At 44.7% G+C, this 22,958-nt stretch overlaps 1 protein-coding gene across 27 annotated transcripts in view; it reads left to right on the top strand.

Annotated features, from left to right (window-relative positions):
- FHOD3 (formin homology 2 domain containing 3) overlaps positions 1-22,958 on the top strand; it is a 334,599-nt gene that overhangs the window by 241,104 nt on the left and 70,537 nt on the right. For 7 of the 27 annotated variants that reach the window (XM_084888811.1, XM_084888830.1, XM_084888824.1 and 4 more), the window contains 5 exons: positions 2,418-2,519; positions 5,146-5,478; positions 6,162-6,239; positions 9,873-9,986; positions 17,937-18,071. In XM_084888811.1, coding sequence (XP_084744937.1) covers positions 2,418-2,519; positions 5,146-5,478; positions 6,162-6,239; positions 9,873-9,986; positions 17,937-18,071 — 762 coding nt within the window. The remainder of the gene's footprint in view (positions 1-2,417; positions 2,520-5,145; positions 5,479-6,161; positions 6,240-9,872; positions 9,987-17,936; positions 18,072-22,958) is intronic. The other 20 variants (XM_084888814.1, XM_084888817.1, XM_084888813.1 and 17 more) reach the window with 11 other exon arrangements.

Below are 22,958 nucleotides of genomic sequence, written 5' to 3'. Positions count from 1 at the left end.
CAAAAGGAATGTGCTGAATCCATTATTAGTTCATTCTAAAACAAAATAGCAAAATAATGGTTTATGTATTAAGGTTTTGTTCTTGGGTATATTTAGTATCCATGGCCTGGACCGTATACTCCTTCTATGCTTTGCGTGCTACAGGGACAATAAATACTTTCCTGTCTAACTTTGGGTTCTCACCATGGAAACATCAGCGTAACAGCTGAGGTCTGTTAGATGTCTTTTCATTCTCTTGGCTGGCAAAAATCTTTAGAGGGAAACTTTTTTCTCTCTTTGGTAGACAACAAAACTCTGTTTTTTAATGAAAGCACCCCTCCAATTGGTCAGATATAAGTCTTAACTGTTTCAGATCACTAATTGTACCCTTGGTAACCTAGAAACAGCCTTAAAGTTAACAGAAAATGTGAGTCACTGTGTGGCTGAGTTCAAACTCCAGTCTCAGCATCCTCTAACACAGAGCAATGCAGAGGAGCCCAAAGGGGCACTTTCTCTGTTGTAAATTTAACAAAATAGTTCTATGAAATATTTTTTTTCATCTCATTATGCTTTTTCCCATGCATTTTATAGAAATAAATGGGGCATTTAAAATGTCTTCATCTCATCTAAGCCTACAGCAGAGCTTTTTACCTAGTTGCCACACACAGGTCATACCTATGCCAAGACGGATTCCCTCAGGGCCATCAGGCCCGTCTCGGGTGACTGGGCCACTGGGCAGACCTCCTGGGGGCCACACACAACTTTGTCCTTTAGTCTAGCGAGCTGTGCAAAGTGTGTTTTGTTAGCTGTGCTATGTGAGAGGAGGATCGAGAAGCAGAGTTCAGGAGGCTGTTGCTTAGAAGGAACAGTTTTGTTTTAAAGGGGAGAGACCTATTTGGTGGCAGGGTAGAGATCTGTGGGGTCTGGATAGACCAATATTAATAACACCTGCCAATTTCTGATCAATCTGAGGGAAGGTGGCCTCAGGCTCAAGTGGGCATAGTTTTCAACTGAAAAGTACCTGATTATCATCAACGACAAATTGGATAACTGGATTGTGGTATATTATATAAGGGAATGCTGTGTAACAATGAGAATGAATGATCTTCAAGTACACATAACAGTGTAGATGAATCTCAGAAATGTGACAATAAACAAAAGAAGCTGGACACATAGAATTCCTCTTAGGTGGAGAAGAGAGGAGGCAAAGCTAACCTGTGCTACTTGAAGTAGGGGAGGGAAGCAATTGGAAGGTAGCATTGAAGGAGTGCTAGGTCTATGGATGCATCTACTTTAGAAATTAGAGGGGGAAAGGAAAAAAAGAAAGTAGGGGAAGGACACTATGAGATTGCAGGAAAGTTAATGGTGGGAGGAGTGGAGTGAGAGATTTAGGTGAATGGGGGCTTGTGGTCAGATTTCCTAGGCAGGCTAGTTCTGTGTCATGGTGAGGAGGACCAGTGTGTGAGGGGCTGAAGAGAAAAAAGGTGAAGGTCACTGGAGCTCAGGAGTCAATTCCTTTGTCAAGCCCACATGGCCTCGGGTAGGTATTTCATGTAGACAATAGCACCCAGCAAATCAGGTGTTGACAAAATTTAGAGGCCAGAGGAAGGTAATGATTCAGTTATTAAAGTCTGTACTTGTTCAGCTGCAAGGGCAAAACCCCCATTCAACTATTTATAGCAAAAATGAGAATTTATCATCTATTAGTAAGGCCAGAATGGAACTTCACAAGTACTGGATCCAGGTTTAAAATTGCCATGGGGGCTGTTCTTCTCCCTCTCTCTCTCCAGCTCTGCTTTTCTCCGGTCAGCTTCACTCACAGGCAGCCTTCTTCCCCTAGAAATGATAGGTGGCTCCAGACTTAGGCACCAGGAGAAACCCAGGGGTGATATGGATTGACTTCATCACCAATCTACCCTTGAAGTGGATCAGCCCTCCCTTCCTTCCCCTGTGAATCACATTCACTGAGAATGAGGGAGTGGCATGCAAAAATCATATGTGCCCATGGAGGTGCCCCTGTGGCCTGACCCTCAGTGGTTTCTACCCAACAATGGTGCAGTGAAAAGGTGAGGACCCTGCTTGCTGCAGGAGCTGGGCCTCACCACGCACTCCCTGTATGACTCTGTGTGGAGGAGGAAAACCACAGAAGAGTCCTGCCCAAGGCCAGAAGCTACTCTGAATCCCGGGTGGGGTGCAAGGCAGTGGCATCCAGCCAAATTGACAAAGAAATTTGGCCTGTGCTGGGTTATTGCATCTCCACCCCACATTGAAATTTCCCCATCTCAGAACGCTCTTCCTTCTCTTCACAGATTGAATGTGCTCTTTTCATTTCAGCCAGCTGGAGTTATTTTGCTTCATCTTCCTGTTTGTCTGTAATGCTTATCTCACTTCTCCATCTTGTCTCTGTGTGCATTTCTCTTTTCCTGGCCTCTTCTCAGGGATGAGGAGGAGGAGGAAGAGGAGGAAGAGGAGCAGCCAGTCACGGAACCCAATTCAGAGGAAGAGAGAGAGGATGATGCCCCCTCTCAGGGCAAGGACAGGTACCAAGGGCTGGACCCTCCCAGGCCCCAACTAAAAGTCCAAGGCTCCCTCCTAATGAATGGTTTGCAGCCTCCTGTCAGTAGTCTCCTCCCTTCCTCACCAGCTCCCACCAGCAAACCTTACTGACCCTATACACGGAGCCACAGAGCAATTAGTCTGTAGAAATCACAGTGCATGTTTTCATTACAGAACTTTAGTTTTTACTCCAATTCAGCCTTCCTAACCATGCTTCGTGGAAAACTCGCCCAATTGGTTTTCTTCCCACTGTTCCCTCCGTCATTAAGTCCTTTGGCTCAGATTGACAGAAAATTTTATCCCTTCAGCACTGTACTAAAAATAATTATGTGTGTTTCCTTCTTCCTACTAATTTAACCAGTACATTAGCTAAAATGTGTGGGTAACTCCTGTGTGAATGATGCAAGTTTGTTTTTTTATCAAATTAGACAGGCACACTTTTTGTCCACTAGAGTATGGAAAAAAAAGATTTTCAGTATTTATTTTTATGCCCAGCACAACTTACATGGATCTAGGATCCTTTGGAGAGTTTACTGTTCTCTGCTCATTTCTCCAAGGTGCATTCTTTTGTCTTTAGTCAGTGGTAACAGACATAGGCATCTTGCAGGTGTTTTTTTCCTCCACTTAATTGATTATGCTGCAAATTGACACTTTTACTGTTAGTTTTTTCCAAAAAAGCAAAATTAAGAAGATCTTGGATGAATTAGGGTAAAATCATTCTCTTACTAACTTCAAAGCCAATGTGATTCTTTGCTGCTGTGGCCTCATTCTCCAGGTCACCAGCACAAATAAAAGTGCTCATATGGGCTCCTTTGACACCCTGAGACTCCCACCATTCCCATGGGTCATGGGATCCTCTCTGAACTGACAAACTAATGGTTGCTTCCCTTTTTTGGAAATAACTGGGAAGAAGCCAGCAGATATGAAGAGAGGAATGGAATGGCCTGGTGACAGAGAGTGAGCCATACATTTCAGAATGCGAGGATGAGAAAGGTGGCATTGACCAGAGCTCCTAGTGCATGCCGAGAGGCCTGCTGGGCAATAGTGACTTTTTAGGTACAGATGCTCTGGGAAGGGAGGAGGTTTAATGAACAGTCCTTCCTGAGGTGAAAAATTAGTTACAAAAACTATGTAGACCCTCAATAAATACACAGGTATGGCTCTCTATGTGCTGAAATGTGCATGTCCCTTCCCCCTTCTCCCCCCCCCCCCCCCCACACACACACCTTTCAACCCTCAGTGACTCACATAGTTCAGCTCCTATGGACCAGATGTAGGAATCTGGCCAGAATGGGCAGCTTTCAAAGGCATCCCTGCTGACATTGTGCTGTCTTTACATAGGATTGTTTGCACAGTAGGTGGTTGTTATCTACCCTCTGAAGTGTTTTTGACGTCATGCCTGACGCTGGAGAGTGTCCTTGATCAGACATTACAGTCAGGTGTTTCAGCTTCAGGAAATAAAGGTGTGCATATTGAACACCAGGGCTCTATGTAGACAGTACCAAGGTGTTAATTCACATCAATCTGCATGCTATTTGTGCCCTGGTGTAAGCTTATTGGACTTTAATGTGGTGGGAAGATCCTGCTTCTGTGGGTTTGGTGTCTTCTGCTGCCCACACCCCTCCTGCTGGCTGCTTCTTTGTGTGTGCCCACCATACATACCCATCACTTGTTCCTGCTGTGTGTGTCCACCAGGCATACCCATCACGTGTGCCTGCTGTGTGTGCCCACTATGCATATCCATCATGTGTGCCTGTTGTGTGTGCCCACCACATGCCAGGCCTGCACTGAGCACATCAGTGTGGTCTCACCCTCCCATCAGGCCAGCGAAACTGGCATGTCCCTGCCCTTATATGTAAATGGATCACAGAATTTGAGGTAGGAAAGAAAACAGCTCATATCCTATCCCCAAATGGGCATGGCTGGGGGTCAGATTCTCTAGGAGGGGGCCATAGCTTTGAAAACTTCAGAATTTAACACAAATTCTTAGAGTGGAGGAGGCCCTGGGAAAGTGTGAAATGGGCAAGATGTTGGCTCCTCGCGCCAACCCTCCTTCCTGCTCTTTGCGTTCCTTGCTGGCCTGTCTCTTTCCCTTTGCTCTCATCCACACCTGCTCTCAAGAAAGGACCGAAAGGAAAGAGTAAAGTATGGGCTCTAGGATATCACTTCCTCAAGGCTGGGCTTTTCAGGAAGAGGCCTGATACTCTGTTTGACCAAGACAAAGAAGTGAGGTTCAAGTTGTGGAGATTCAGGTGCCAACACAGCCAGTGGGGAGAAATGTGTGTGGAAGGGTGAAGCGCAGGTGCACAAGAGCCCTTGGGGTTCCATCAAATGCCCTCCCTTAGGCCTCTATGCCCATAGGCCTGGGGGGTCTGGCCTCCCAGATTGGCAAGTCTAGGACCCCAGGATTACTGGGCAAACCAGAGCGTCAGTGACGGGCTTTCCTGCCGCAGTTCCAGGGGTTCCGCTGGACTCTGAATTAAGCGGCCATAGCAGTAGTGGGTTTTTACATGCTTTTTCCTCTTTGCTAACTTTTGCTCTCTCTCTCTCTCCTAAATCTCTTTTTTTCCCTTCCTTCCCTGCCTTCGATTATTTTCCCTGTGGCACCAGCAGCCAGGCCGGCCCTGCCTCAGAGCAGAAGCACACTGGGCAGGAGAGCCCAACCCTCCCCCCTGCCTCCAGTGCCACCTCCATCTCCCAGGGAAAGCAGCTTCCAGCCAGCACTGCAGCGGGGAGCCCTGGGGCAGGGTCGTCTGGGCCTGCCCTGCTGCCCCACCCCACCCCTGCCTCTCGGACCTCCACACCTGGCCCCCCGAAGGCATCGCAGACCATAGCAAAGCTGCCCTATGTGCCCCACAGCCCCTTCCATCTCTTCTCCTATGACTTCGAGGATTCACCCTTATCCGCCAAGGACAAGGAACCCGAGGCCCAGAAGGAAAGCAGGTAGATCGGCCCGCGTGGAGGCCTGCGTGAGATTAACCCGGGGGTGGAAGCACAGCCTATTAACCACATCGCCTGTCTTGTCTTCTGCTGTTTGTGTGGATTCGATTAGCACAGAGCACAGTTGTGGTGTGAACTAACTCCCTGACCACTCACTAAATACCTACCGGTAGTTAGGCATGATGCACAAGAAAATTGTCATCTGCTCAAATGAAGGGGGTCGTGTAATAATACAATTACTAAAAATGGAATCTTTTCCACTTTTCTTTTTTAAATATATATTTTTATTGATTTCAGAGAGGAAGGGAGAGGGGGGGGGGGAGAGAGAGAGAGAGAGAGAGAGAGAGAGAGAGAGAGAGAGAGAGAGAGAGAGAGAGAGAAACTTCAATGATGAGAATCATTGATCAGCTGCCTCCTGCATACCCTCCATTGGGGATCGAGACCGTAACCTTGGCATGTGCGCTGACCTAGAATCAAACCTGTGACCTTTGATTCTTTGGTCGATGCTCAACTGCTGAGCCACACCGGACTGGGCTGAAAATGGATTTTCAGTGTAAAGCTTGAAACTGTGCATGGGCTGACATAATCAATGCATCTGGCGTGGGTCCTTTTGACCCGCAGAATTCAGCCAAGTACTTTAGTGGGCTTCCCATGCGGCGTGTTGAGTGGGGCGCTCTTTCCTTTAGCAGTGGCTCTGATTCTCTCCTTCTGAGCGCGAATTCTGCCTCTGATCCTTACAACTTCCGGTCTTTCTCTTCTAATAGGTGGGTGTCTTTATTTCCTTTCTTTTTTCAATAGCTTTCTGTTTTTATTCTAAATATGCATTTTTTCTTTTGAAGATTGCTCATAGCCTCCTATGAGATGGCAAACATTTGTAGTTGGAATCACTTCATGAACACTAATACAATGACATCACTTAAAGTGTGAACACTTCAATAATTCTTATAAAAATTGGAGAGGAGGGTAGGGGGAGAAAGGTATGTAAATCAAGACTACACAGGGAATTTTCAGCAGTGCCTGTCAGCTTGCCTGTATGTTTGCCCTTCTCCGATGCCTGGATTGGAAAGTGCTGCAGAGCAGGGAATGGGGAACAGAGGGTTGGATATTTTGAGCAATCAGTTGTCCAAAATCAAATACTGCTAATGCTGGAGGCCGCTCCTATTTTAGAGTAATAATAATCATTGCTAACTTTTATTGAGCATTTATTAAGAGCCAGGTCCTGTACTTTCCATAAAATTGAAGCTTTAAAGAATCACTTAACCCTTACGAGGTAGGTTCTATTGCTCGCCCTTACTTATAAAAGAGGAAACTGAGGCACAGAGAGGCTGGATAAGTGGAGAGTAGTTTTTACACTGGGCAGTCTGTCCCCTTGTCTCCTTTGTGGACTCAGGGACACAGAACTCCTAATCCCAGGCCTACCCCAGCCACACCCTGTCTCCAGGAGTCTGTGGACTCCAGTTCAAACACCTCCCAACTACAAGCTCCCCACCAGTCTCTTCAGATTTAACAGTCTTGGATTATTGTCATCTTTCCCACAATGTTTATGGATTGCCTCCAACGTGGCTCGTATGCCCTCTGAGAACAGGATCTCTGTGCAAGTTAAGAGCTGTATGCTTCACTGAATAAAAATATCTTGGCAACCGCATTTCCCCCAGCAGGGTGGTGTTTGCTCAAGATGGCAATCCAGGACTTTCTGGTGATGGTCTCACAGCCTCTGATGGATGGGGCTTTCCTGGGACCCAGGTTCCTCAAACTTGGTTTCCAAGCTTCACTACTACTTACAGCCCTTGGGGGAGGGAGCAGTAGAAACATACAAATTGCTCACACGATTATACCTAGAAATTACAAAAAGCTGCCACATGTTTGTGAATGAGGACCGACTTAGATTGAACTGAGAAGAGTTTATAATCTTTAAATATTTGACAGGAATTTGAATGCTGTCTAAATATTGTTTGTTCCCATTAATTTTCTGATGGTTTTCGTAGATGACTGCCATTAAATGGGTTATACTGGAGACCAACCAGTTAGTCATTGAAAATTAGGAAAATAAAAGAAAACTGAATAGTGAATTGCAGGATCCAATTAGTTTCTCTGAAATGGAGAAGCAAAACTGGACAGGCTGTGAGGTATTTGAATGAATTGCTGGCCACTAGAAAGACCAAAGGAGGAGAGAAAGCATTTTGCTTGCCTTATTTCCATAGCATCATTTTAATGTAATTTCAGTAAAGCAGTCCTGTTAAAACAGTCCCCCGATGCCCACATTGGGCTGGAAGGGACTTGTTTTAGTTGCAGAGAATAACCAGCGGGGAGTCCAGGCAGCTGGGGCCCAAGGTGAAGCCTGAGCCCAGGGACCAGCTCCCCGAGGACTCAGCTCAGGGGGAGCGGCAGCCTCCTTCCCTCCACCTCTCACCGTTTGCTGCCTCCTCCCTTCTCTCCCTCTTCTTTGCTCCTAAGCTTTTCTCTTCCTTCTCTGCATCTTCCTTTCTTTGTACATTCTTCTCATCTTTTGCTCTGTGCCTGTGATTTGGTTTTCTCAAGAACTATCTTCTTGAAAAATCAAATAAAATAGAAAAATCAAATCAACACTCATGGAAGCAGTGAAACATGTATAGTGTTGGGTCTTTTAAGAGAAGAGAAAATAAACGCCAGAAACCAAGTCCTGTGAAGGTGGTGTGTGCAATGAGCAGACAATGGAGTAACGCTGTGGATCTGGGTCCCCGCCTGCCGGTGAAAGGCCTGGTTCCGAGCACAGGCCTTGCGTGTGGTACCAAATAATCAAGTGAGAGAAACAGCCAGCACACAAGACTTAACACAGGATAGATTTGGGGAAATGGAAATACTTCATTTCTCATTATAATAGTGTAATTTATTAAGAAAAACTGACATTTTATCTCTTAAACCTTTTAAAATAGATGATCTGGTTTTTTTTACACTTTTTTCTACACAAAGATGTGATCAAACTTAATGTATATTATATCTTGATGTTTTAATTCAGCCCACATATATATGTAGATATAAACATACATATATATATATATATATATATATATATATATATATATATGTGTGTGTGTGTGTGTGTGTGTGTGTGTGTGTGTGTGTGTGTATAGACATTTCCCATGTTATCACTTATAAAATTGGCAATAACTTCTAATGGTTGCATAATATTCCATTAATGAGTAATACACTTTCTTACCTGCTCTTACATTGTTAGCTAGTTGGGTAGTTTCCAGTTTTCACTATGATCTCCATAATGTTCCCTACTTGATATTTTCTGTACATAAATAACCATAAGGGTGATGATAACTCCTCAAAAGTGGACTTACTCTGTAAAAGGACATCTACGTATTGAGGTCTAATTGCTTCCCAGAATGGCTAGAACTGATTTCTGTCAGCAGGAGTTTGGGCTGGATTCAGCTTATGAAGGAAGGTCTTTGTGCACTTATATCATAGTGACCCTTGAGGTTCCAAGTAGCCAAATACAAATGACCCTTGAGGTTCCATATCCCCAAATACAAGATCCCTAACTGGTTCAGGGGAAGGAGTGGCTGAGTAGTTTGGGAGGCAAAGTTCTCTGAATCCTGTTATTTGTAATTAATCATGAGTGTCTAGCCCAGGCAAGGGCTTCAACTACTAACTTGTGTTCTGGGAATTCACGGAGTGAAGATGGCTAACGGGCATCTATTCTGAATAAACAAAGAAAACTCTAGAATTCTTCAAGTCCTGGAATTTATAAAAGATGGTTGTGAAATGATGAAAGTTTGTTTAAACCTAGTGTCTGTGATATTATTCCTGGGGAAATATCAAATGAAAAAATAGACACTTGCACTTTTTAGCAACAAGCTAATCCACAAGGCCCGGGGACATCTTATTCTTCGTCACCAGCCACATGATGAGATTATATCTAATGAATGAAATTGATTCAGAAATACCTAAAGCAGAATTTTTCATAAAATGTTTCTTTAGCCAATCATCTGGCATTTGTCTACCAGATAATTGGCTAAAGAATTTAATGCTAATTATACCACCAGGAGAGGCAAGAAAACTCTTCATGATTCAAATGAAAATAATTTGGACTCTAATTTATGTTAGCAAATAGTTTGACTGTACATGAGTGCCTTATTAAACCCTTTCTCAGAATCCTGCTGCTTAATGGGTTTGGACTTTGAGAACCGTCTCTAATGAGCAATAAACAAAACAAAGCAGTTAGTGATTTATTTATTTATTTATTTATTTATTTATTTATTTATTGCATTAGTGCCATCACTGACAGTGTTAGCGTTTCCAGACCTGTTTCTCTTGGAAAATTTAAGATAATTTGCTATTCCTTATTTACTGACTGGTACGCATTTCTCCTGTCTCCCCTTGCTCCCAACTTAATCCTCTGCACTCTTTAGATACAACAACTTTGGCAACCATTCTTACCACCCTTCAAGACCTTCTTCTGGATCCACTGTGCCCACTGCTTCCATATCATCTCTTCCAACCCCCCAGGATCCCAGGCTGGACAGGTAGGTCTTATCTTATAGGGAGCATTCTGATGGCTTCACTGTCCTCACGTACAGGGGATCCATTTGATGAAGAGTGCCTAATGGAAAAGTGTCAATGAAAGTATAATCTAGAGTGTTTTTCTTTCTAGAATATATCCCAGAGGCAAGGCTGTTTTCTTTTACACCTTTTAGTCAGTAAATATTTTATTAGAGATATTTTTATTATTATTATCTCATCTTCCTACCCACTTTCCATAGAAAGAAAGAACAGAACTATTTTTCCAAAGCATTTAAATGTAAATGATTTGATTCACCACTCAAAAGCTGTTCTAGATCAAGCATAAACTCTGCAATTTGTCTTACACACATCAATTTTCACCTCTGAATGATTAATTCTGTGTTAGTCAGTAGTGGGACCATTGAGGTGTTGTGTAATTAATCCAGACCTACCAGAAGAGAAAAGAATTATATGGGTTCAGGGCAGGAATTTAACTTGGCAGGAGTATTAGACCACCAGAAATTACCTTGCACTTACTCCTGATTGCACAAGGATGTGTTCATAGGGAAGGGTAGGTAGGTCCTGTAATTTTAGAACAGTTGAAAACAGTTACCCTTATATGGCAAGATTGCCGAGTTAGAGAACACTGGCTAGGGCCCCAACTCACTGGGAAGTTACTGCATCCTAAGGGTAAAATGCCAGTTCTGCCAACCCTTACCTAGGGTGGTTTTGATGAACAGATGGAAGGTACATGTGAAAGTGCTCTGTGTACTCCCCCTGCCCCCCATGTGAGTCCCGTGGGAAGTGACAATGTGTGATGATGGAGTATAATGTCCAGCAGCTTATGATTGGTCAGAAATCTAGACATGAATGATGCCCCGGGGGTCATTTGCTGCAAGTCCTAAATCTGAAACACATTCGATCTGTGTACTTCATTTTGGTCCTCTCCTGTGTGTTGGAGAGTGTGTCTGACCAAGTGCAGCTGGTAATGAGAGACTTGATCAGGATGTGGAGCAGGCACGTCCTCACAGTCCCGGGAAGAAGGGCTGTCCAATGTAGTTTGCCCTGCCACCCCTCAGCATTAATTTCTAAGATGCTATGTAAACCCCATGGTGTCAAACTCTCAGGTTCCACAGCTCAGTGTGGCCCTGGCCTGGGCGTATTCAGGCTCAGTTAGGCCTTGGTAATGAGGTCACCAGGTGATTACCCTGAAGACACCCTCTGTCCTTTACCCTGGGACACCTCCTCTTGGGGTCAGCTGAGCTTGCCTGTGCTCCCAGAGAGGTCACTAATAAAGAAGATCCTTGTCCTGTGGGATGAAGGATTTGGGGCCAATGTGAGGAATATGAGAGTCTGACCTCTCTTACAGGAGACATCTCACGCCTACGAGGCTCCCAGCTCTTTGGGAGTGGGCAGCAGGCTCCATTCCGTGCTGTGTCCCCCACAGTACCCAACTCTGGCCACGGCAGTGGCAGCCAGTGTTGGGTCATTGGGTGAATTGCCCACTCATTGGTTTGGGAACTGTTTGGAGGCCCTTGAAGGTGAGAAGTTATAAGGACAGGAGACCTGCAAGTTCCTGAAGTCCTGGGCTTAGGGGAAGTTCCTCCATGATCCCAATGGTGAAGTCCCGGTCTCTACCCTCTTTCTGACTCCTAGAGACCTAGGACAGGGTTAAGCTGGAAGGCTCAGGGGTGCCGGCTCCTGAAGGACTGTGTTTCCTTCCCTTCTTGATCTGTTTGAGTGTCTCCTGGGGGAGAAATTGGAGGAGGAAGAGTAGGGCTGGATCCAGGAGCACCTTGATTGCTCTGGGGAGGAGGTTGGTCTCTATCCTGAGGCCACAGGGCTGTTCAGATTTGGAAGCAGCTGGCGATGTCCTCTTACACATCAATGAATGGCACCTAGTGGGCCAAGGCTGCCTCCAAGTCCAAGACAGATGACCATGCCCAAGAAGGCCAGTGACCCAGGGGATTGCGGGAGAAGTCCCGAGTTTGGGCAGAGTTGGCTGCCACAAGGAGGGTGGGAGCAGGGGAAGTGAAAGGAGTGAGGGGTCAGGCTTGCATGTGGGTATGAAAAGAAAGGAACTAAGAAGATCCTGGAGGAAGAGCAGATGGAGGGTGGAGATGTCCAACCTGAGACATGCAAGGTATGAGGCGTCTATGACAGCCAGGGAGATGTGGGCTCTGCGGTCTTCAGCATGAAGAAGGCGCTGGATGAAATCCCTCTGGGAGCCTGTATGCTGAGACCTGGTCCCAGGGGACCGCAGTGGCAGGAGCCCCTTCCCCGGGGCCTGTTCCCTCTCACAGGGCATTTCTGCACAGGAAATTCAGCACCTTTGCCATCCACTGGATTCACCAGTGGCTAAAGTAGCTTCAGAGGGTTTATTGCTTCTTTCCATTTGCATATGGATTCAACTCTCACCATCTGTGACTTTGAAAAACCCTATAATGAATCATTTGAAACATTGGATGTGCATTTTCATTATTAAGACCATGGAACACATCAGATCTGGCTGCATCATCTCTTCTTACTCTCACCTTGCTGGCTTATGTTTTGTGATCGTAACAAAACAAAAAATAAAAATAAAAAATAAGAGGAGCCCAAGCATATGAGGTCAGGTGCATTTATGATAATGTGTGTTTTGTATAGTTTAATGTTTTCTGTTTGACAACTGAATTCTTTGCATGTCACCCATAATCTATTTTCACATCTGTGAGAAATTTTTGCCTTATGGAGCTCTATGATCGTTTTGACTGAGCTATGTTCTTCAGTGAAATGTGTAAGACTTATTGTTGAAATGCTTCACATATCCATATTTTATTGAAATAAAAAAGAAAAACTTTTTTCTTAGGAAAGACATTGAACTCTTACGAACAATAGTTGCATTTTTGCGATGAGAACCCACATCTGGCAGCACACCCCTGACTACTAGCGTATGCCAGGGCAGAACTCAGGACGCTAGGACTTCATTCCCTTGACTTGGAAAGAAGGCTCTCTTCTCAGAAGTCCTGGGAAAACCAGGCCAACTAAAGCAGCCCTTGGGGCTGGCCGCCTTGGACATGACTCCTAAGCATCAATCTGCACTTCAAGTTTCCCAGAGTCTCCCCAGGCATGTCAGTGAGTTGGATGTTAATAAAACGTGGAATGATAAATTGACCCAGAAAGGAAGGAACTGAAGGAACAGTATACAAAACCAAGTCAAAACAAGGGAATCAAAATCAGTCCATCTCCACATCTGCTATCACAGCTTCGTGTATAGGGCTCTCTTTTAGAAAGAGACAGTAAGGCATTAATTTTCATGACATTGGAACTTGAATTGTACCAAAACAAAAGAGGAAAACCAGATTATTTGCAAAGGCCCTCAGGGATACAAGATGCAACTGTGTAATGAAAGCCGACTTTTAAAATGCTTCAATTTTGAGAGAGAAAAAAGTACTTTTTTAGTGGAAAAGCTCTAAATGTTTTCTTGTTAAAGGGAAACATAATTACAGGAATAGTTGAACCATTCATGGTCAAATATTCAAATGAAACAAGCAAGCAAGCAAACAGTAATCACAGCACATGAATTTTTGGTTCCTGGAAATTAGGAAAGGCAGATGGCATTCTCTTCCCATTCCTGTGGGGACATCTCCATCTTGTGGGCCTTTGCAGAAATTGGTGGCTGGGATAAAGAGCCGGAGAAGGTATAGGGAAGTTGAGACCAAGAAGCTAAGACTAGGAGTGAGGGTCCCTATGGTGCCTAGTGCTGGCTGCTTCTTCCAGCTCAACTCCACGTCGTGGGACTTCACTCCCTGTGACCTGCTTCCACACTGGTGTGGTCACTCCTCCCTCAGAATGATGGTGTCTATGTCTTTCTATCTCTTTTCAGGGATGTTAGCGCATGTAGTTCTTACTTGCATGGCAGGACTGCTGACGATAGCCCTGAGTGAATTTGCTGCTACCTTTGTCTTCTTCATCCCGACTTTCTCCTCCATGTGACTGTTCTGTGTGTGCTTTGTTTTCCCCTTCTAATCAACTTTGGCTTTTGTCACTTCTTCCTCCACCAGTATCTCCCTTGCCTTGAGGTTCTACTTGTTGGGTTTTCAGATCATTGCTTTTTTCAAATATATGCCCTATGTGTTTATCTGGATCCCAAATACTTGTTGGCTGTGGTTCATCACTTGATCTACACGGTACTTTTTATTTATTTATTTTTAATATATTTTTATTGACTTCAGAGAAGAAGGGAGAGGGAGGGAGAGAGATAGAGAAAGATCAGTGATGAGAGAGAATCATTGATCCAGCTGCCTCCTGCATGACCCCACTGTGGAATCAAACTTGCTATTCATGCATATGCCCTGACAGAATTGAACCGTGACTTCCTGGTTCATTGGTTGACACTCAACCACTGAGCCATGCTGGCTGGGCTACACAGTACTTTCAAAATTCCATGTCAGTGGCATCAAAAGCCCCACTGTCCAATGGGCTGTAGGTAAACTTTTTCTTTTCAATTGATCAAAGTATATGTAAAAAAAATCACTGAGAAAAGGCAAGGAAGATGGGATAAAATCATGCCTTTTTGTGTGATCACAGTTAATGGTACTCAGCTCACTACTGCCAGCAGGAAATAAAGGCTATCAATGTGGATCGTTCCTTACCTTCAAACAAAGAAGCCACGAGCTTGTGCTGTGCAGCATAGCAAGCAGACCCTCCCCCCACACCCTCTTGGCCGCTGCTACTCCTGATAGCAATCTCGTTACAGACAAGGAGTTCCTGTAAGGCACAATGTGGTCCTGATTAATTGATCGTGTTACATCCAAAGTGCAGAGGAGAAGCACCAGTCAGTTGACAGAGTGAGTTTACAATAGGGTCTGGCTCCCTCGTGGCAGTTTTATGTAACAACTGTGGGCGTTGGGAACCCGGGCTCTGGCTCAGCCCTCTGCCTGTGGGGAGACGCTGGGCGCCTAACAGATGCTGGAGATTCTTCCTCCCACGTGCATTTTGAATCTGACTCCTCCTCATGGTTCCTACGACCACAGATTTAGTTCCAGATCTACGTCATGCCCAGACTCTATATTGCAGTGGGGTGTGTCTTCTATCCTTTCTGAAATGCACATCCGAGCAGTTGACTTTTCCTGTTTAGAAACCTTGATGACTCCAACTGCCTATGAACACAGCCCAGCTGGTTACCATCGCCTGGAGGATGCCTCATGTTTGGGTCCTGTATGCGTCTTCCAGCTTTTCCCCCATCATCCCTGTCCTTTAGCCCCACCCTCACCCCCCGCAAATGTCCTGTGAACATAGCAGGCTCTTCTGAGGCCCCTTTCTTTGTATGTGCTCTGCCCCTTGATTCCGCCGCATCCTCTAAAACTCCTGACTTCTCCTGGCAGGATGAACTGTAACATCCTCTTGAGTCCAGACTTTGCTATGTCAGCTCTCAGCCCTTTGAATCATTATGTGTCTATCCATTTGTTTCTCGGGGTTCACAACCCCCAGGGTCCGTGGCAGTGAACCTGGGTCCCACAAAGCCACAGGATGAAGATGCTTCAACTTCCTGGACTAGCCATTCGATGAGAAGATTTGGGGGAAATCTTTCTTAAGACAAACAGGACATGGCTTAGAAGAATCCATGTTCCCTGGAAGGGTGAAGAGGTGTTTTGCCTTTGCAGAGGGCACTTTGTGCTGTTCCCACTTTCCCCGTCTTCTGCCTTTAGGGCTCTTTACTCTCAGTCAGCAGCCATTTCTGTGTCTGACATGCGATTCCCTGTGCTGCTTTGCAAATAGCCAGGCGAACAAACTCATGAGTTTTCTTCCTTTGGAAAGCAGAATTGAATTTTTTTTTTAACTAGATAATTCTCTCACCCTTATTTACCTAAAGGATGTACAGAGCAGCCGTAAGAGGTGTGTATTATAATTCTGTTTGGAAGTGAGAGCAGTGTGTGTGACACTTAGCATTAGGTGAGATCTGTAACAAGAAAGTGCAACTATCACAGACCAGAATGCCTACCCCCGCAGAGCTGGAGACGGTACAGCTCATCGGTGCTGTCCGCTGAGCTCTGTGCCGTCACCCGGCTGGGTCACGGCCCCCGATGGCCAGCTTTCCAGTCGTCATTGGCTACAGTGGTTTGGCACTGGTGGTGTATAAAGGTTACGGAGCAAAAAGAGGGAGATTTTTTTTTTTCCTTCAGAAAATGGATTCCTAGATTCCTGATATTTGTTCTCTTATCTCAGTTCCCCACTCCTTACCTCAAAGCCCAGCAATGAGTGAGATGCTTTAGGGGTATAATGGGAGAGACTGGATTGGGGAGAAATTTGGTGTATAGATAGTTACACACACTTAGAATGGTGGATAGATAACCCCTCCCTCCCTTTCTCATTCAGTAATCTTTGAACAATGCCAATAAACAATGCCATGGTAGCCAGGGACAGCTGGAAACCTGGCCCTTGGGGCTGAACACACACACACACACACACACACACACACACACAGTTACAAATATTACATAGTACAGATGTATTTCATTCAGAAAATACTGAATGTGCCAATCTTGTGCTTGGCATGGGAATCTGACACTGATCCATTCTGACCCTACCCCTGACGTCATGAGGGTCACATATAGTCGCAGAAACAGAGGATAAGCACACCATACACACATAGTGAGTTCCATTGTAGTAAACATCGTGATGAACCTTCATAGAGAAGCTGGAGAGAGGGGAGACAGGCACGGATGGCCCATCCTCCCAGTGGACATCTCTGGTGAGAAGTCTGAGAAACTGTCTCTAATGTGAGACAACTTGCAGTTTGCCTCTAGGTTTGCCCGGTGGCAGGTGAGAGTATGTGCAGAAGGGAAGGTAAAGAGGGAGATGAGAGAATAGGGTTCACATCTTCCTTAAAAACATGGTCCTGAGATCCCTGGGAGATTGATTTTGGGAAAAACTAAGTGTTTAAAGCAGAGGTAAGTGCCTAAGGGAGCGGAAAGCTGGCCTGTAGTAGAGAGGAAGTGAGAAGATGGAAAGGGTGGGCCTTAGTCCGGGCCAGTAAAGTCTGGAAATCATAGGACACAAGGTGCTGGTGGCGGGTGGTGATTTTGGAAGCTGCCAGGAGAATGGTTTAATTATGAAGCCAAGCAGGGTGGACCTGGAGCTGGGTGAGTTCTGCTGAAGGACTCACATGGTCTTGGCCAAGAGGGTGGAGAGTAAAAGGAAAGGGGCATGAATTGCTGCATGCCCGGGGCTCGAGCCTGCAGAAGGGCCAGTGGACAGGCCAGAGTGTGATGCCAGCCACACCTGGAAGAATCAGTCGCTTCATGCTTGATGCATGAGCCAGCACAGTGAGGTAAGGCTGCACATGGGGCCCATCTCCACAGCAGCTGTGGGAGCCTAGCCGGGCCCTCCCATGGTGGGGAGGCTCTGCTCTCGCCAGTGCAGTGTGCGACCGGCTGCAGAGAGAGCATGAGGAAGCCTGGAATCCAGGTCCCCTCTCCAATGGCAGATGTCCCAGAAGGGAAGCAACAGTGATGGGGAAAGTTGCCTGTTTCTGGGGTTTGTGTTTTTCTCATGATTAGAAATGCCAAGCTTCTCTTCACATAGCTGTTGGCCATCTGTATGTCCTCTTTGGAGAAATGTTGGTTCAGATCTACCCAATTTTTTTTTTCTGTTGAGTTACATGAGCTCTTTATACATTTGGGATATTTGCAAATATTTTCTCCCATTCTCTAGGTTGCCTTTTCCTTTTGTGGATGGTTTATTTGCTGTGCAGAATGCTTAGTATTTTATACATGACACCGTTTTGTCCTTCCAGTGTCTGTGGCAGGTTACTTATCTCCACTTAGAGATGGAGATCCAGAAACAGAAGACCTGAGACGCTTGGGGATTTTCCCCAAGAACTCCCTAGATCCAGCCGGACCCTCAATTCTAACCAATGTCTGATCGGTTCCTACTTCAGTACCTTTAATCGTAGGCCAACCCACTAAAACATGACCTCGTTATATCTTTAGGTCATCACTGAGTGGTCTTGTCACATCATCCTTTAGGCAGCACCAGGAGTCCCTGGCAGCCGAGAGAGAGAGGCGGCGGCAGGAGAGAGAAGAAAGATTGCAGAGAATAGAACGGGAAGAAAGGAACAAGTTCAGGTAAGAGGATTTTCCGATTTCTAAGATAATGAGTTGAAATGAAAGTGCCTGCCTTCACAGGTCTGTATGATTAATAATGGTGCTATAGAGTTAGGGAGTTTGCATTTTCTTTGGATTTTTGTCTCTGTTTTCATGGAAGAGCAAGACATACCTGCAATAGTATAGTATAGATCTGATGTGTTACTACAACCTTCCTTTCTCCACCCCACCCCTGCCCTCCTCTCACCATATGGCAGGAAGCACAGCCAACAAGCCAAATACCATCAAGGATTCGTGTATTTGTGAGTCCTCCTTTATCTGAATGGTATTATCCGGGCCTTTCTAAAGAGAGAGAATCTTGTGGAATCTAATAAACAAAATAAACTGATGAGTAAAATAGATCCAGAGACATAGAAGCATGAAACAGACTGATGAATTTCAAAGGGAAGACAGGGTGGGGGTTGGGGGAGGACATAGAGATTAACTGATATGCATACTAGAGGCCCAGTACACGAAATTCATGCATGGGTGGGGTCCCTAGGCCTGGCTGGTGATCAGGGTCTATTGGGGCTGTCTCACCCAGTCCCGATTGGGGCCGGGCCTGCTGGCTGCCAGAAGGGGCCAACTGGATGGGGCCTGTTGGATGAGGGGAAAGGGCTGTGGGAGGTTTACCAGCCAGGGGGAAGGACCGGGGGGAGGTTGGCTGGCCATAGGATGTTGGCTGTGGGAGTGCACTGACCACCAGGGGGCAGCTCCTGCATTGAGCATCTGCCCCCTAATGATCAATGCACATCATTAGTGACTGGTTGACCAGTCATTCCGATTGTTCAGTTGTAATGGTCACACACACACATCACATGGGCATACACAATAGTGTGGTGAAGGCCTGGATGGATGTGAGGTAGAGGGGATAAATGAGGAAAAAAAGCACACAAAGTATTATTGTAATACTTTCAATAATAAAGACAAATTTAAAAAAAAATAAAGCAGAATAACCAGAAAAAAAAATTGCCCTATGTAATACTTGTTTTTTAAAAAGATAAAGTTGAACTAATTTTAGTAAAAAATGAGGACAGAGAACCTAATTGTCTTAAATTAACTTGCTATTTCCCCCTAAACCATTTGTGTTTTATTCAGATTCTATTGGATGCCTAAAAGAAAAAAAAAAATTTTACTCCCTGGCTTGCTTCTTGTTCCCTGTAGCAATCTTTAATTTTTTAATAAAACCAATAATCTTCCCCTACGGGGTAAAGAAGGGTCATTATGCTGATTACTCCTAGGACATTGTCCCCAATCTCCTGGTCTCTGTTCAGCTCCAAGAAAGATGTCTGTGTGTGACCCATGCCAGGTTCCACGCCTTAGCCTGTGTGGCTGCTGAGTCCATGTTGCTCAGTTTTCAGCCATGTCACCTGTTCTCCCACCCTCACCTTCAGTCACTCCCCTGCCCTGGGCTTCATGCTGTGTAGCACTTTATGGAATGCAGAACACATGCGAGTCTATCCTTACACATCTCATTCCTTCCATTCTTCCTTTCCTACCTCCTTTCGCTCCTTCCTACTTACCTTCTCCTTCTCTCTCCCTTCATCTTCCAGTTACCTCTCCTATAGCTTCTGTATTCTTTCTTCTTTTCATTTCTCTCCCCATCTCCATTTCCTGTTGCATCTGTTCAGTTTCTTTGGCAAACAATCTTCCCATCAATTCCTCCCATTTAAACCTACAAAGAATATAATGCATTGTCAGTGAGGATTTCCAGGTTCAAGAACTTTTTTTTTGTCAGCAGCCAGGAAGAGTATGTGTAATTGTAGAAGTGATCAAACTATGAGCAGAGCTGTGAGGTTGCTATAACTGTCACTCACTACTATGTGAAAACAAATACCCCAAGTCTGCGTTGAAATGCTGATCCTGGCTGTGGTAAGACTGGGTTAATGGGCTGCGTGGAGTAAGCCAACATCAGTCCCCCCATGATCGAGTGGCATGCCCCGCGCTGTCAGGTTTCTGCCTTGTGATACATGGAAACAGACCTGATGCACCACTTCTCACGACGTAGCTCTGGGAGGTGTCTCTTTTGGAAAGAACAATTTGTAAAAAAACAACTTGAACAAGTTAAAGGCTTCCTGTGTGAGGGCTTTCTGAGAGATTTGCATAAATAGCAGCAGAGAATCTTGCTAAAACACCTGGAAAATGCAGAGATTAGCTTACCCATCTAAAGATTTTGACTGAAAACGGGTCCAGGGTCCTGTTTCTTCTGCCCCTCCAGTCTCTTCTGCATTACTGTGTGTACCAAAGCTGTGGACAGTGTGCAGAGCTCCAAACACTCCTAGTGTGTAGAGAGCAGGAGGTTTAGCAGAGGAGACTAGCATTCAATGTCCCACCAGTGAGTTTACCGTTTTCCCTCCACTATCACTTGGCTCATACTCAGACTCCCGGAAACCCAGAGGCACATAGCAAGTGTGCATTGACAGTTCTGGGAGGAGGCCCCTCTTTCTGGGCTGAAGGGCAGTGAGAGGAATTCCTAAGGGCCAGAGAGTGGAGAAAATCTGTTTTATCATATTTTCTCCTCTCCTACCCTAGTGTCCAAGCTTTGTTGTTTTAGAAGCCCCTGGATAGCAGCAGTGTCCAGGCAGGGCCTAAAACTCTGACCAGAAGAGCTATGACCCTAAGAGCACCAGGCACATCACTGTTGTAATCTCTGTGTCCTGCTGCATTGCTGGGTGCAGATGGAGTCTCTGAAAGTGTGCAGCAGAGCAGGGAAAAGAAAGCCCAAGCTTTCTGGCTGGAGGACCAGGATGGGAACCAGCCCAAGGAATCCAGGAAATGATAGGAAAGAGTAGAGAGATTAAGAGAGGACTGATTTGTGCAGGGGTGGCTCAGAACCTAAACTGCAAGCCGCAGACTGAGAACTAAGTGCTGAGGAACCACCACTCAGGTCTCAGTCTGGCCACTGGGGGGGTACACGTGGGGCTTGATTCAATAGCACTAAAATATTTTTAAATTGAGCTAATATTGGAACTAATATGGAAAGACAGCACTTATCGGCTGAACCTAACTTAGTCGTTTGCCTTCTAAAGGAAAACAAAAGGAAACAAACAAGGTTTTTCATAGAATGTAAATAAGACCCAGAATCTCTGCAAAATATTTAAAAATATGCAGAATGCAATCCAAAATAACTTGTCATACAAAGAGCCAGGGCAAGTCTTAACTCAGAAGGAAAAGAAAACCAAAATATGCTAACCACAAAAGGACGCTGTCTTTATCAGACAAAGACTTTAAAGCATTTATTACAAACAGGCTCTAAGAAGTAAGGGCAAATAATTTTAAAACAAATGAAAAGTGAAGTCTCTGCAAAGAAATAGGAGGTATAAAGAAGAACTAAGTGGAACTGAAAAATACAACTACCAAATTGAAAAATTCATTGCGTGGGCTTGATAGCTGAATGGAAATGAGGGGAAAAAGCCAAAGACTTTTAGACAGAACAGTAGAAATAATCTAATCTAAGAATCAAAACATTGAAAAAAAATGAGCAGTTCCTCACGGACCCAGAGAATAATTCCTAAATGTCTAGCATTTATGATGTTGGAGTTCTAGAAGAATACATAGTGCATTGTAATACCTTAGTCATTATGTTACAATATACATAATATATATGCTATGTACCAAAAAATACATATCACAACCAGAATCTCTCTGTGCTCTTAAGTAACAAATGACATCCATTTGGTAATAAGAGCAAAGAGTCAACAGCTATGAGCATAGTCTCTGAAAATGGATTGTCTGGATCTAATCCTCATCAATAGATATAGATAGATGATAGGTAGATATAGATAGGTATTGATAATAGATATAGATATAGATAGAAAATATCAAATAAACCTTGTCCAGGAAGGTATGGTGATTATCAGGACAGACCGCACACAACTCTTAATTATAATGATGACCGTTTCTTCCTAAGTCTGAGGATATGAGTGAAAAGAAATTCAAAAGAGGAAACAGGAAGAGCTTTATAAAGTAGTCCTGGAAACACAGAAATGGTTGACCTTTCACCAGTCATTACATTGATTTAAGTTGTTCATGCTCCTGGGCCTTTTCCCTGGCATTCTATCTAAAGGTTGTTTCTTATCTGCTGCTATTTTTGTTGAATATGATCTTAAACCTCTTGGGTTATGGAAGAATTTCTTTCTAGTATGAAAAGCGATGAGGATGGTTGTTTATAAATGATAACAAATTTGAGCCTCTTTTTTTTTTTTTTTTTTTTCCTCCTAACCTGTTTCAGTTGCTCTGACTTACTACTTTTTTATATCCAGCTGCCAGGGCATCAAGGGGTAGAATGCTCAGACTACCTTAGGTCCAGTGTAGAAAACCACAATGTCAGAATTCTCCAGGAAAATACATCAGTCTTAAGCTTCACGTTGGGACCTCACCAGCAGGAACAGAAAAACAAATATTAAAATTGGACAAAATCGGGCATCTCGGGGGTACAGGCTAAAGAGAATGCACGAGTGAGAGCTTCCAGGGATCTCTGCAGAGAGCCAGAATGTGAGGGGTGCAGAGAGAGATCCTGGGCTGTGGGAGCAACGTCCAAAACGGGGAGTACAGCGATCTGAGCCGCTCAGATTTAATTCTTGAGGCGCAAGTTGTGGTGCTCCCAGAGCTGGACTGAATGTGCTTCACCTCTGAAAGCTATGGCTTGCTTGTCATGGCTATACTTTTTTTTTTCTAATGTATTATTTCACCTTTAAAAAATACTTCTCTTCTCCCTTCCCCCCATAGGCATGCATTCTTCTTTCCAAAGAGTAATTGGTCATGTCCATGAGCGAATCCAACAATCCCATGACTTCGGACTCCCTGTGATTTTATAGAAGACCCACTCTATTTCGTACTTTTAAAGCACAGTCTTTACCCTTGATTTTT

Source organism: Pipistrellus hanaki (genome assembly GCF_964339955.1).
Source record: "Pipistrellus hanaki genome assembly, chromosome: 6".
Taxonomy (NCBI): Eukaryota; Metazoa; Chordata; class Mammalia; order Chiroptera; family Vespertilionidae; genus Pipistrellus; species Pipistrellus hanaki.
The sequence above is the reverse complement of the archived record's forward strand: the minus strand, read 5'-3'. Positions and strand labels throughout refer to the sequence as shown.